The 15,523-nt window shown below is 46.4% G+C and overlaps 1 protein-coding gene across 1 annotated transcript in view; it reads right to left on the bottom strand.

The window, feature by feature from the left end:
- The window catches only part of grik2 (glutamate receptor, ionotropic, kainate 2), a gene marked incomplete at both ends in the record, with an annotated part of 119,677 nt that extends 104,386 nt beyond the window's left edge, over positions 1-15,291 (bottom strand). Inside the window, one exon of the mRNA XM_084471908.1 lies at positions 15,162-15,291. Coding sequence (XP_084328034.1) covers positions 15,162-15,291 — 130 coding nt within the window. The remainder of the gene's footprint in view (positions 1-15,161) is intronic.
- Positions 15,292-15,523: the final 232 nt, after the last annotated feature.

The raw sequence follows: 15,523 nt of genomic DNA, 5'->3' as shown, positions 1-15,523 counted from the left end.
CTCTCTCTCTCTCTCTCTTCATCTCTCCCTCCTCTCTCTCTAGTTATCTCTTGCTCTATGCAGAAAAGCTCATTGGCAGCAATTCAACTGAACAGGATAACCACAGGACGGGGACTATTTAGAAACAGCAGGTGTTATTTTGACTCTCCCCCCCACCAACACCACACCCCCAAACCCCCAAACCCCTCACTTTCCAATCTTCCATTATGCCCGATGATGCACAGCCAAACACACCCACATAACCCTCCCCCCCAGAAAATATGCGGAATGTGTTGCAGCATTAATCTCTGTGAGGTGTGCTTTTATGTGCTTTCACTTGAAACTCAAGGAGCCAAACACAGGCATTTTGTTTTTTTACACACACTCACACACACAAACACACACTGACTCCTGCTAAACCTCTCTCACTCCAATGCCAACGTTATGCCCCACTGTCCACAAATCTGTCCGTCCGGAGTGCCATCTGTTTATCAGTCCACCTGAACACTTGATTCTGGACCTAAAAATGAGATCTGCTGGATGAAGGGCACCAGACAGACAGACAGACAGACAGACAGACAGACAGACAGACAGACAGATGGCACGTCTCAGGTGCCAGTGAGGCTGTTGGCTAGGGGATGAGGCTTGTGTGTGTGTGTGTGTGTGTGTGTGTGTGTGTGTGTGTGTGTGTGTGTGTGTGTGCGTGCGTGCGTGCGTGCGTGCGTGCGTGCGTGCGTGCATGAGTGCGTGCGTGCGTGCGTGTGTGTGTGTGTGTGTGTGTCTGAATCTTTAACTGTATTAAAGATGAAGGAATCGAGGCTTTGGGATCTCGAACCAGACATGTCCCGTGGTTGGAGGTCAGTGGTGGCTTTGTGGTAAGCGGCTAAGATGTAGAGGACACAGGGGCACGCTGGGGCTGTGGGCAATGATACACTATTTCACTATGATATACTGTACACACATGACGTGATACGTAAGTATGAACAATGATAGATACATGTACGTCGATACAAGTATGTACTATGATCAATGTAGTATATGTACTGTACATACAAGTATGTACTATGATGAAGTGGTATGTACAGTATATACTAAGATATGATGGCATGTCATTAAAAAATGGACAAACTGTGATATACTACAGTACAACAATGTGCTAGTCAACAACTCATCCCCATCAAAATGAGTGCCAGTGATTTAAAACACTAATTGATTAGAAAAAATAGGGATGAAACACAATAAGTTGACTGGGGGGGGGGGGGGGGGGGGCACAATAAAATATTTCATATTTTCCGGGGGGGGTTTTTTCCGTTCCTTTTTCTTCTTCTTCTGATGTACCCCGGCTTATAAATCGAGCAAAAGTAATCTGATTTGGCACCGGGCCGCGCACCATCGATCGCCCGGCCCCGCTCAAGCCACTAAAGTGTTTGTCCAAACAGGAAGTCAGAGGCTCACGATGTCTGAGAGGGAGGAAAGGTGACAGGGGGTGGGGGCAAGGGGTGTGGATGGAATGAGATAAAGGGAGGGACGACTGACCGGGTGGTGAGGGAGGGAGCCAGAGAGAGAGAGAGAGTGGGAGTCGACAAGAGAGAGACAGGAGGAAGGAGGGCTCGGTAAGAAGGAGACGTGCACTCAACCACAGAGAGGCTTAACATCAGAGCACAATACGATGCGTCTGTCTCAGCTCTGACAACGCAGGATCCCGCCCATGTTGTTATGGTGGACTGACAGCACTGGCTCATTGAACTCGTAGGTTCTATTAGACGCTGATACACACACACACACACACACACACACACACCCACACACACACACACACACACACACACACACACACACAAAAACACACCCACACTGTGTGGGTTCCTGCCATGCACTCTGATGTGAGATCTGATGTACACAATTTACTGACTTCCTTTTCCTATATAATATACGTTTCTCGAGAGCCCACCACACACACACACACACACACACACACACACACACACACACACACACACACCCCCATTGCCACCAGCTGTCGTGACCAACCTGCAGTATATTATGAATGACTCCCCGACAGCACCCCGCCCCTGCATCATTCGCTTCAGCCTGCCACTGCCTGATACCTGACATCAAGGTGGACTCCCGCTCACTCACTGCTCAAAACGCAGGGGAAAAAAAAGCCGGTGGTGGCGGTGAAAAAAAGGGAAAAGTGTGCATAGAAACGTTCTTTTTTTAGCCCCTTGTTCCCCCAGGGAGGTTTTACATTCACATCAGTGAGGTAAGAAGGTGTGGCGCCGAGAGAGACGGAGGGAAAATATGAAAGATAGGAAAGAGAAAGAGGGAGGGAGTGAGGAATATAAATAGAGAGAGATACATAGAGATAGAGAGGGAGAGAGGGATTTACATAGAGAGAGAGAGAGAGGTAGGTAGTAAGATATATATATATATATATTGAGAGAGAGAGAGAGAGAGAGAGAGAGAGAGAGAGAGAGAGAGAGAGAGAGAGAGAGGGAGAGAGCAGGAGAGGGAGATATAGAGCAGAGAGAGAGGGAGTGAAATAGATAAATGGAGAGAGAGAGAGAGAGATAAAAGAGAGACGAAGTATGATATATATACAAACAGAGAGAGAGAGAGAGAAAGAGAGAGCGAGAGCCGCCCACGACGGTCTCGTTTTCGTCACTTTTCGACCAAATTGCGACGTGCTGATATTGACATAAACCATAGCAAGGTGTCAGAAGGCACACGAGGACCTGTTTGAAGTCACGTCGCTGATCAAATACAAAACTAAAAAAAGCAGGGCGATGTGTTGACTCAAGGCAGGTGAAGCGGTACTGTGTTCCCTATGATAAAAAGTTTGTTATGTGGGGGGGGGGGAGGATCATGCCCTCTTTAAAACTCGGTGAGTCATATCTCTGGGCCGGTGCCACAGAGGTCATGTCACCTTCAAAGTGGCCAGGTTCGCCCCGCAGAGAGCCGTCCCAGTTCTCACCTCGTAATGAAAGAGCGCACCCCTTCAAGTCGTCCCCGGACTTCCATATTAGCTTGCACAAGAGGACCCCGGCGGCGAGCCTCGGCGCCAGCGCCTCTCTCTCGGCTCTCCGATAATCGACAAATCATCATCCCCCGCCCTCCGCCGTCCTCGCCGGGGCCTTCGGGAGTGAGAGACGGCAGCGAGGAGCGTGATGCAATAGATCCCCCATGTCTTACAAGCCCTGGAATTTAATTATTCAACGTCTTCAATTGTCTTCGGTGCGTTAACCCCGGCGAACAAGAAGGCCAGGTCCTGAGTGTGTAGTACATCCACAGGTCCCGGTCACCGCCCCGTTTGTTTAAAGGCCTCCGGGGGGGGGGGGGGGGGGGGGGGGGGCGCGGCCATGTCACGGGGGCAAGTGGGCGACATCCTTCGCCTGTTTATTTCTTGGCTTGTCTGGTCTGATCCAGACTCCGTCGCCGGGACTCCCGCCTCTGAGCTTGGCTGACGCATCATGGGCGTTCAGATCCTGCCTGCCAGACTGTGCCAATCCCATGGGAACGAGCATGAGACTGGATGAGGGAGGGACGGGTGTGTGTGCATTTCTTTGTTTGTCTGTTTGCTCTTTGTGCTATTTTGCGGTGTGTGCTGAGACAGACAGCCAGAACATTGGCAGAACTCTACAGGCACAAATTCAATACTACGAAAACTCCTAGCTGCAGATGTGCTCATATCTTCACATGTTCTCACATGACAATTGAGCGAAAAGAAATGATGAACAACTATGTGTCATGAAAACGGCAACAAAAGAAAAAGGAAAAACATTGATTTACCAATAAGCTGCAGCTATAAATCCGCCCACAGCACGGGCTTTGTATTTTCTTTTCTGCCTGTTGTTTTCGGGTGTGTGCTCTTGTAAAAGAGACCATTAATTAGGCTGCCAGTTTCAATCCATGTCCAGCGTTTTCAATTAAGATAATTGCCGTCCTCACAGGGAAATAGCCCCACTTGTTTGCTACATTTGCCCTTTTTTCTAGGGTTCCTCATGTTCAGTCCTCCCACCTCCAGCCACTGGATGTATGTTACCATTGACCAAAAGGCTGTCAACACCAGCCAATTTAGAATGAAACACTCTTCCTCTGGCCAACATTAAGCAAATCCAGAAGGCTCTGTGCGCTTAACAGATAGCTAATCACGGACAGTGGAAGAGCCGTTACTCAGACGGAGGATAGGAAAAAAGGAAAAGAAGCTGGAGCACGCGGAAATAACTGCTGCGTGTGTTACATGGGGGGCGCCCAACACACACTTCCTCTACTGTTGTTGCCCAACAAACCCAAACATAGAGGAGAGAAACAAGGGAGGTCTGTCGGCAGGAGGGAGTCTTTGAGGGAGAAATAAAGGGAGTTCAGGGGTCGGATTGAAACATGAGGGCCATTTCAACACACACACACACACACACACACACACACACACACACACACACGCGCGTGCGCATACATATCCCCCCCCTCCTCAGTGAAAGGGAGTTGAATCTACATACAGTAGGAGGTAGTTGGGAGTGTGTCAGGCAGCTTGCAGGATGTGCACGGTACGCGTGACTTGATGCTGAATGAGGCTTGGCGCCGGTTATAGCCCAATAACCGGAGCCGCGGACGCTCCACATGCTTGTTAACATCCTTCAGGAAGTCACAGCTCATAACGGCGAACACGCCATCAGGAGAAGGGAGATCTGCCTGTTGTACATGCAGATGTTCCATGAAAAATGTATGTCAATGAAGAAAAAGAAGAAGCAAAACGTTTTCAATTGCAAGTAATTCAATGTTTTGCAGATTTTCTCTGAAGGGCGCACACGGCTGGCCCAGACAGTGTCCCAGACCAATAAAAGTGTGTCATGTTGACAAGGCAAACGCCCTGGCGACCGTCGCCAGCGTTCCTGTTGGCTCAGTTTACCGGCTGCTGGAAGTGAGTCTGAGGTCCCGATACTCCGATGGCGTTTACCGTCATGTTTAATTCAGAGGAGACATTTATTTATTTATTGTCTCGTTCTTGAAGGGCCTCCCTGTTTTTTTTCATCTTTGATTTTAATCATTTCTCAAAAGTCCCCCCCCCACCTCCCCCAACACACACACACACACACACACACACACACACACACACACACACACACACACACACACCCGCTCGTACTACTCTCGTTTCCCCGCCCCCCTTTCTGTCAGTCTCGTTTTCACATGACTGACATTCAATATTTCTATCCGTCCTTGCCTTAAACTCGCCAAATCTAATCTACGTGACAAGACGCCGTGGGTCATCAAAGCGTCCGACTCTACTTCTCTCTCTCACACACACACACACACACACACACACACACACACACACACCCACACTCAACACACACACCCGGTGTTAAATTGAAACATTTAATAACGTATTATCAAAACGCTTGTCTTCTCCACGCCCACCTCCAGAAATTGAGGAAAGATCGGATAGGTATATAAATATATATTACAAAATAAATCTGGAGAATTGCCTGGCAGCTCCAGGGAATTCAGTGATGACAACAGTCTGGCACATAAAAAACGGCACACTGACACAAAACCGAAGCCCACACACACAGACACACAGACACACACACACACACACACACCATATCCAAAAAGCAAAGATAAGATGGCACGATAGAGCGCCTATGCAGCCTCCAGCTAAAATGGCCGCCCACGGCCCACTGATCCGGTGCTTTGTGATGCCGCAGCGTTTCCAGGAAGAACCAGGACGTCCCCCTTTATTCTGCCGTCTGCCGGGTGTGAAGCGACTCCTCCTGGCGGCGTCGCGTCTGGAGTCAACGTTTGAATTTGAATCTGCCTCAACGGGAGACAGTCGCTCCTCTCAACTGGGGCCCGCGTCAACTAGGCATGTGATGAAGAGAGCAAAGGCGGAGGAAGAGGACGGTAGACACAAAATGAGAGATGAGATAAGATAAGATATTGTGAGACGATAAGGCGCGGTGCAATAGAACCGTACAAACATCCGACAACCGTTTCAGACAGAGGTAATAAGCAGACAAGCGCAAACGAGGCTTGATAAAAAGCTGGCTCCCAGTGCTCTTGTGGATCCACCAAAATAACACACACATAGAAAATGCATATTTTGTGGCCCCTGGAAAGGGGGAAGACATTGACTGAAGAGGCGCTTCCTCTTGTAGCCAGGCCTCCACTGACCCAGGTAAGCACCGGGACCATGGCTGAAAGGAAACTTGGCTGGACGACGTGTGTGTGTGTGTGTGTGTGTGTGTGTGTGTGTGTGTGTCTGTGTCTGTGTGTGTGTGCGAGTGTGCGTGTGTGCGTGCATGTGTGTGTGAGTGTTGGATTGAAGAACAAATCATAAAAAAACTCATCGTAAAAACAAAGACAGGCTGTTGGCTTTCTCCCTGAGCACGTGACTGCTTTGCTGTTTTTACATCCCCTTTCAATTCCCTTGCACAGAACTGATTAATGGGACACTAAAAAGGAGGGTTGAGAGTGGCTTCAGAAGGATAAATAATGGCTGGGATTCACCTATTTAATATGCTCCATCCTATATACCTTATTTATGTATTTCTTTCCCTGATGATCCTTGTGTCGACTGTCCCGTTTGCCACCGCGGCGACCTGAATTATAGAAGTTATAGCGTTGTGATAAATGAGCTAACCTGTTAGCAATGGGTTTGCACTCCAATGGAAATACATTTGAATACATAAAGGACAAAAGAGGCATCTCTCCCTCTTCCCCCGGCGCTGTTTGGAAGCACAGCAGCACTCCCACGTGCGCTGTCCTCCGTGCAGTCTCCCGGGCGCTCCACTTCTCTCTCTGAGCACATCTCTCCATGCTATCATGTGTCCGAGAGGTTAGAGTCAGCGTATTATCAAAATAACCATAGCGACCGCACAGCGCGCATTGGTGCTGTTGACCCCTCACAGTCAACCACTCTGTAGAGTTTAGCCAACCAGTAGCTCCAAGTGCGCTGCACTTACAAGAACCGCACGCGGGCCCAGAGAGCACACTGTGAAAAACATAGTGTGTGCTCACATGGATGGGCCCAGACGACCCACAGACATACACACAAAGACACACACACACACAAAGACACACGCCCACAGAGAATCCACAATGTGAAGGGTCTCACAGACAGTAGCGGCAGCGGCGCACACATTATGGACGACACTTCAATCTAAACGCGGCTAATGAAAGAAGCGCCATGGGAATGAGCACATTATTGACGAATAATCCCAACCCCTGGGAGCGTGCGGCCGTCCTCGTGCCAACCCAATCTCAACCGCCTGAAATTTTAATGTGACATTTGGAGGATTGGATTTGTGGCGCATCAGCAGAAAGCCAGCAGGTCTGAAGGATATGGTCCGCGTGCTTTTGAACCGAGGCGGTTGGTGTCTGTCCCTGTGGCGATGCATCCTGCCATCGATTTCTCCCTATTTGTTTTTTTTTTTGCTTTTTTTTTATCAAGCAGATGCTTATTCCAGTTCCCTTCGGGTTAGCAATGCAGACAGGATGTGGGACGTCTATACCTTCCCCTCAGCAAGATCATTCTAATTCATAACCCGACCAAATGAGTTATCGACTCAGAGAGGCATCTCCGCCATTCTCAATCAGAGCTCTTCAAAGCTCCTTTTATACGCTCCACTCTGTACCTCTGTCTGATGAAGACATCTGAAGAACACAACACACTGATTAAGCCATGTAGTCCTTTACACACCACTATCATGTAGCACAATAAACACAATCATGTAGCCCTATACAACACGGTGATGTAGCACTATAAACATACTGATGTATCACTACACAACACACTGATGTAGTCCTATACAACACACTGATGTAGTCCTATGAACAGACTGATGTAGCCCTATATTTGATTTAGCCATAACACAGAGACTGATGGGAATACAGACACAAACAGACAAACAGAGACATAGTCAGGCAAACTTATTGACCCGTCTTTCTGACAGGTTGACAGACTGACTGACTAAATTAAAGTTGGACTCCCTCCGCAAGTCATCCATGGTGACTTCAAAGACACTGACATCAGTCAATGACAGCATGTGTGTGTGTGTGTGTGTGTGTGTGTGTGTGCATGTGTGTGTGTGTGTGTGTGTGTGTGTGTGTTTGTATGTGTGCATCTGTATATGTGCATGCATGTGTGTGTGTGTGGTTGTGTGTGTGCGTGCGTGCGTGCGTGTGTGTGTGTATGTGTGTGTGTGCATGCATTTGCGTGCATGCGTGCATGCATGCATGTGTGTGTGTGTGTGTGTGGAACAGCGCAGGAAGCCCAGGGTCAAAGAAAAAACAGTAAAAGGACGCTGCGTCTTCAGATGTCATATTACAGCTCATGTTACCGCGGCGCGAACAGGGCCTGTGCCTCCGGACACATCCCCAAGTGCAAGTGAAAAAAAAGTGCTCTGTCAGCAGCGTCGCTGTTACACCAGGTAAGTCACCTCTAGATTCCACTGTGCTCCGAGTCGCTCTGGCGCTGCTCACAATGCGGCTCAGCGCGTACCAACGGCAGCTTAAGATGGCCAGATTGCGATAAATGCAGGACAGATATACTGTATGTCTTTCAGAGCAATGTCTGACGCGCTGGAGGGGCTTGGGGTTGTGGAGATGGTTGGTTGAGGGTGGAATTCATCAAACGCCTTCCATGGAGGGAGCATTATTACATTCCTTCACACTTGTCCAAATGGTCATGTCGCTCGGATCATGGCGAACCCCCTCCAGCTTTCTCGCCGGGTTGAGGGAATAGCATTTGAACAGCAAGCCATATCAGAAAATACACACACACACACATGCATGCATGCACACAAGACGCAGACACGTACACGCACACACTATTACACTTTCTCTCTCTCTGCTCCGGTTCCTGCCTGAGCTGTTTTAATGATTCACACAGTTCCAAGCCTTTCTGCCCTCCAATTTCTTTTATTTTATTTTATAGTTTGTTGATAGTCTCCATAATGATGTTTTATTTTATTTATTTATTTATGTGTAACACATTTTTCCAGTCAAAGATAGTTTCTTATATCTATAAACAAGCAGAGTGAGATATGAATATTGTAAGGAGCATTAAATGTATTTACTGGGAGTGTGTTGGCTGTAGGCCAGGCCACAGTGCAAGATATACAAAGCCACCACTGCTGAACGCAGTTCAAGGGAGCCAATAATACAGACAGGCAGCACTAAGGCAAGTCAATTAACTCAAATATGTATGAAGATTCATTTTTCTAACATTTACCAATCACACTTGGAACAGTGCCTTGTTCTGGATAGAGAGAGACAAACAAAGAATTGGAAAATAATACAGAAGAAAGAAAAGTACCCGCCCAGAGTGAAATACACAATGCAGAAATGTATGCAGCTGGGTCTGGTTAGGTTAGGTTTCACTGTTTTCACAGTTTGCGTTGCACTTCTTTGTGCAATAATAGCCATTCGTTTCTTGTTGTGAGAGAGCTCTTCCTCTCAACATATAATATAGACAATTGAAGTTAAGATACCCTGGGTAAAAGTAGACACAACCATGGACAGATAGAAAGAGAGACAAACAGAGAGAAAGAGAGAAAGAGAAAGAGAAAAAGACATAACCATGGCTATATCGTGAGAGACAGACAACCATGGACAGACAAGTAGAGACAACCATGGACAGAGAGAGAGAGAGAGAGAGAGAGAGAGAGAGAGAGAGAGAGAGAGAGAGAGAGAACCATTGACAGAGAGAGCGAGAGACAACCATTGGCAGATAAAAAAAAGCAGATAAATAAAAAGGCACAGCAAGGTAGACAGAGCATGCCCTCCTGATAGGGAGGTGCAGGTGACCTGGGGAGCGTCTGATCTGATTGTTAGTAAGGTCGATAAAGAGGAAGTAACTAACAGGAAAATCATCTTCCCAGGGGGAAGAGGCAGAGAGAGGCTCCTGCCACAGTATCACGCCGCCAAGGGCACCGCAAGAGTCACACACATATCACATGGATGAGCAGCTCCAACTGAAGGATGTTATAACCAATGTTGCCATTCTGTGAAGTGATTCTGTGAAGCTGTGTTTCCGTTTCAGCAAACATGCCTATTGGCAGGAAATGGCTACCCCCGCCATTATTCCTGAGGAGAATCGTTGTGTTCAAATGTTGAGTAAATGTTGAGTTTGTAGAGCTCTAAAAACCTGGATTGCAGAACATCGCAGCACAATCAGATGTAAAAACTTAAACTCTCCAGTGGCAGCACATTTTACCCAATTCAACCATCCAGTTTCCTCATTAAAATACATAGGTATAGAAAAAGTCTCTTTCCCCCCTAGAGGAGGCAATCTAGAGAGCAAGAAGAGAGCATTTCTGAATTTCTAATCTTAAAACTTGTACACCTCATGGTATAAATATTGACTATGATTTAAGATGTTACCTTTAACTATATTTATGTTAATATATTTTAGATTGGATAAAGATGTTATTTATGATGTTCTCTCGGAAAACGGAAACTGTAATGTCATTTTTTGTATATCTATGATTTTTTTATTATCATACACTGCATTTATAATCTTTACATCTAAAAACTAAAAATGTGTATTTCTTATCTCTATTACCATAAGCTATGGTAAGATCTACTCCCAGTCCGATCTATCTGATGTCGTCCTCAACCTAGGGGTGCGTCTTTGAAAGTGATCAGCTGACTCTGATTGATTTCAATCAAACAATCTAGAACTAGTCTATATGACTGATAGTTTGTTGTCTGAATGTACGATGTGATCTGATGAAGGCCTTTGTAGGCCGAAACGTTATCACCAATTAAAACTTTCTTACTATTGGAAATCGTAGTGCGAGGCACCTTCTTTTTCTTACAAATGTTGAGTAATGTCATTCAACACTCATCGCCTATGAATGGAACGGAACAGCAGCGGCGTCAGGCATTTCCATCATTGTAATGACGCAAGGTTTCAGCCAACACTGTGAGGCCACGGTGTCCCTATCCTACTACGTCAGAGTGCCTGTCCGTATGTATTTACATGTGTGAGTGTGTGATGACAGCACGTGTGTTTGTGTGTGTGTGTGTGTGTGTGTGTGTGTGTGTGTGTGTGTGTGTGTGTGTGTGTGTGTGTCTGTGTGTCTGTGTGTCTGTGTCTGTGTTTGTGTGAGAGAGAGAACTGTGTTTTCCATCTGACCTTTTCCTCCTTGAAATGGGCGGGCTTAGTTATTTATTGAGCAAATTCCTTAAGGGAACACAAAGCTATTGGAATAGCCACTTCTCCATTTCATAGGGTCTCAGACTTTGGTTTATAACCTGATGGCATGTGATTTAAAAGCAGTGGTGTTGGCCAAATGTTACTCCTCTGGCAACAGATAAAGCTTTTATTGATACCCCCATCTCAACACCATAAACCAGCCATTGCTTTCACCTCAAATGTGCTAGTACCATTAATTCACCTTATATGTGATCATAGTAGCATGGCATATTTTCGTCCAGTGTTAAAATGCAAAGTTTATGATGCCCTCTTTGACGGAGGGATCTCTATTTCCATATGGCGTGGGCATTAGCCATATTTATACTTTAGGAATATGTAATGCATTAAAAGGCACTCCAAGGCGAAAGTAGTGAATTGAAGCCCCTGTATAGAGTGCACTAGTGAGCACAGCACTTAGTCACCTTTGTCTTTCTGCGTGGACTTTAAGTGCTAGCTCTCATAGGTAGATACAAAAAAGTCAGAGTTGTTTTATGTTTGATTTGAGGGTAGGAAGCGAATAAAAAAGAAATGGATTAATTATTGATAAGATATATCATCTTTTTTGATTCACAAAATATGGGAAAAAGAGCCTACCAACTGTGGACAGGGGATATGCTCACTACTTTTGATATGTTGAAACCTTTTCGAATCCTTTTCTTCCATTTTGCTTCAAACGAATCGGCAACCTGCCTGCCATGTCTCAACGGACACAGAGCAATCAATAAAAATCATGACGAAATAGTGTTGTTTTTGTTCTCGAAAGTGTCAGCAGCTCTTGCGTTGTGTGTGTATGTGCGCCTCCTCAAAGTCTCACTAACCGTTGCCGGTGCCATGGCATGGAAGCGCTGTTTTTGAAACACTGCATTTTCCCCTGAAAAGGACAACCCATATCAACCCTTAAAGTCCTATCAAATTAGATTAGCTGCTTCTAATTGGGGTCAAACGGGGTTCAGCCCTCGTAGAAGACACTGTCTGGGATGCAACTGATAGGCTGGCTTCCTGACCTTGACACGGAGCGTATGTCATGCTCCACAGCCTGCTCTTTTGCGTAAGGAGGAAAGCGTGTGTGGTACACACATGGCCAGGCTTGTCACCAGTATACGTCGCCAGTGTTTCAATGTGATTCACACGCATTAATATTAATGCTGGTGAGTGTCTTCCACATTATGTCAAATACATAACAGCTAACATTCATGAATGATAAATGATGCGCCCCCCTTGATGTTCTCGCAATAAAATGGGCCTTGCGCATTCCGCGACTTAATTTATAGCACACACACGCACACACCACCAACACACACACACATACATATACACACACAGACACCATAAACACAAACACACACATACACACATAGACACCCAAACACAAACATATAAAAACACACACACACACAAACACATATACTCTGACACACACACACACATACATACAAATACAGACACAAAAACAAATACTCTCTCCCCCACACACAGAGACCTATACACATACAAATACATACATATGCATACACTCACCCACACACATCCACTAGTAGTATTTTTTAATTGTAGCTCATGCTGCACCAGCTCACAGCCGTTTGAGTACAAAAGAACAATTGGACCATGTTGTCTTTTCAATGATAACGGTTGGATGGAGGCCTGCATAAGAGACAAATAACCATGATGTGATCATTTTGTTCCCACTCAAGCAACTTTATATCCTGATCACAACTCATTATATATCTAGCAGTCAAGGGATGTTGAGGCGATTGGCTGTGTTTTGTTGGTGTAGCTGCATTTATTTGAAAATTATTAAGGTATTTTCAAGGAATGGAAAAGGCCTATTGCTGTGTATGAATGTAGCATAATGTTAGCTTTTCAAGCTTATTGGCTGGCGACTTTCTCTAACAGAATAGAACAACATGTACTGCCAGTGAGGCTCTCTCTCTGTCTCTCTCTCTATCTCTCTATCTCTCATTAGAAAGTGACCTTCAATCAGTAACTGAATCCTGAGAATATCTCCCTTCCTGGTCTCACACAGGGAACAACGCACTGAAATTAACTCATTAAGTCACACCCAATGCCGTCTTCATAACACTGCCTTTGCAAAAAGAGGCAGCGAGTGGAACAAACTGTCACAACATCATTTTAGTTACATGTGCACACCTCTCCACTACTGCCCAATTAGCATTCTAGTAGTGATGTCTAATGATGTAGCTCGTCTGCACCACGGGCCACTCAGAGTGTCTGGGGCAAGTAGGCTACGACACAAGAGAAACGATTGACTCTAAAGTGTACTCAAATTTGAAAGTATGTGTGTGTGTGTGTGTGTGTGTGTGTGTGTGTGTGTGTGTGTGTGTGTGTGTGTGTGTGTGTGTGTGTGTGTGAGAGTGTGTGTTACTGTTAGGGAGAGGTCAATGGAGATACTGGGACGTGTATCTGAATTCTGACCTTCATAAGCAAATACATTCAAGACTAATTAAAATTATTATTGCATTATTAACTAATGCAAAACATCTTATTACACGATAATTATTTCAAGGGATGAGCATGAGCTAACACGCAAAACAATCTTTCATTCGACTGCCTTGACATACGCTCTTTAAAGCCACGGCGTACAAGGTTCGACAAGCGGCCCACAATCCAAGAATGACAATCCAAGAATGTAAAATGTTCTTCAATAGAAAGAATAATGAAATGACATGGCAACCAGAGCCATTCTGTTCGTATCTGCCTACACGCACGGAAGCACGCAGCCACACACACACACACACACACACACACGCACACGCACACGCACACGCACACACACACACACACACACACACACACACACGACGGGGAGGGGAGGGGTTGGAGGGAGGGCTTAACGTTTTCTAGCGTCCAATCCTAAATATCGAACAGCACTTTATCGCGATAATCAACCGAATCAAAGTAGCCTGCTGCCAACAGGTTGTAGCGTGCGTGCCAATTTGGCGGAATGGCAAATAATTTTCCCACAGGAGGCACGTTGCCTTGGCTTTTACACTTAGTGTGACGATTGTTCAGCATTTTTGGCATCTGTAACTTTTTTTCGTACGCTGCGCTCTGGACGTGAAACGAAGTGTCAAAGGCGGGCCAACAATAAAATAGTTGGCACATGGCGGCTGTGGCGACGCACGGCGCGACGCACGGTGTTCCAATCCTGGCACCGAGAAGTCCGTGGGTTTGAACGCTACTACGCGTTGACATAGGATCACATAAAAGAAGGACACGTAGCGGGACAGTAAGACCCAACAACACACACACACACACACACACACACACACACACACACACACACACACACACACACACACACACACACACACACACACACGGACATAACTTTTTTTTTGCAACCCAGAAGACAACTTTAGAAGCGAGCAAATAACCAAAGAAGAAACAGCTTACCGAATCTCAAGACGTGTGGCATCCCGTGAGAATATCCCACGCATTGTAAGAGCAGCACAACAAGCCACGCGGTGCACCTGAATCTCGCATTAGTTATCAATGGGAAGGATGTCTTCATGGTTCTCGTGGGGGTGCACAGTATTTATTCCCTGAATCGGTATATCCCCCCCCTCCACACGATTGAGTGTTGGCTGTCGCTGTTTTCTTTTCCTCCTTCCCGTTCACGTTAAGCAGCCTGGCGTTCAGGATCACGGCATGGCCACTCGGGAGAGGAGAGAGAGAGGGCGACCCGTTTCCACCAATCCATTCGTAAAAGCAACCGCGTCGTCCACAGCTCCGCACACTGCGCCAAGAGACCACCTTTTCCCCGAGTTATTAGCTGATGGGTGGCGGGGCGTCCATGTTAGTAGGCAGGGCGAAGCTTCAAGAAATCCATCCACGGGCAACCTGGAGAAAGAGAGAGAGAGAAAGGGGGGGGGAGATATTGAGGAGCTAGTGAGTAAAGCTCAAACTCTGGTCGGCAGAGACGGTCTCTCTGTGCTCGCGTTCTGCTGCACTGCCGTACAGCAGCTGACGCGGAGCCAGGAGGAGTGTGAGAGGAGCAGGGGAGTGAAGATCAGCTCTCGTCGCTCGGGCATCGCCGGCCGTGCTCTGCCCCCCTTGATGGACAGGATATCGGTGGCAACATTTTTCATATCCTCCCCTCCGTACACACAATAATGTGTGTGTGTGTGTGGGGGGGGGGGGGGGGGGGGTATTCGTTAGTGTACTTTCCTCCTAGCACTTGATACAATATTCAGGTTTTTGATTTATTTTTTGATTTAAATGTTTGCATAGCTGCCAGTGGGAGCAGGCAATTTCCATGCAATGCTTCACAATCAGTTGTGAACCAAGTTCTTATTTGCAAATAGATGGAATAATACTTTT

The sequence above is a fragment of the Micromesistius poutassou genome (assembly GCF_964030765.1).
Source record: "Micromesistius poutassou genome assembly, chromosome: 8".
NCBI lineage: Eukaryota > Metazoa > Chordata > Actinopteri > Gadiformes > Gadidae > Micromesistius > Micromesistius poutassou.
Note: the sequence above shows the minus strand (reverse complement) of the source record. Positions and strands in the feature narration are given on the sequence as shown.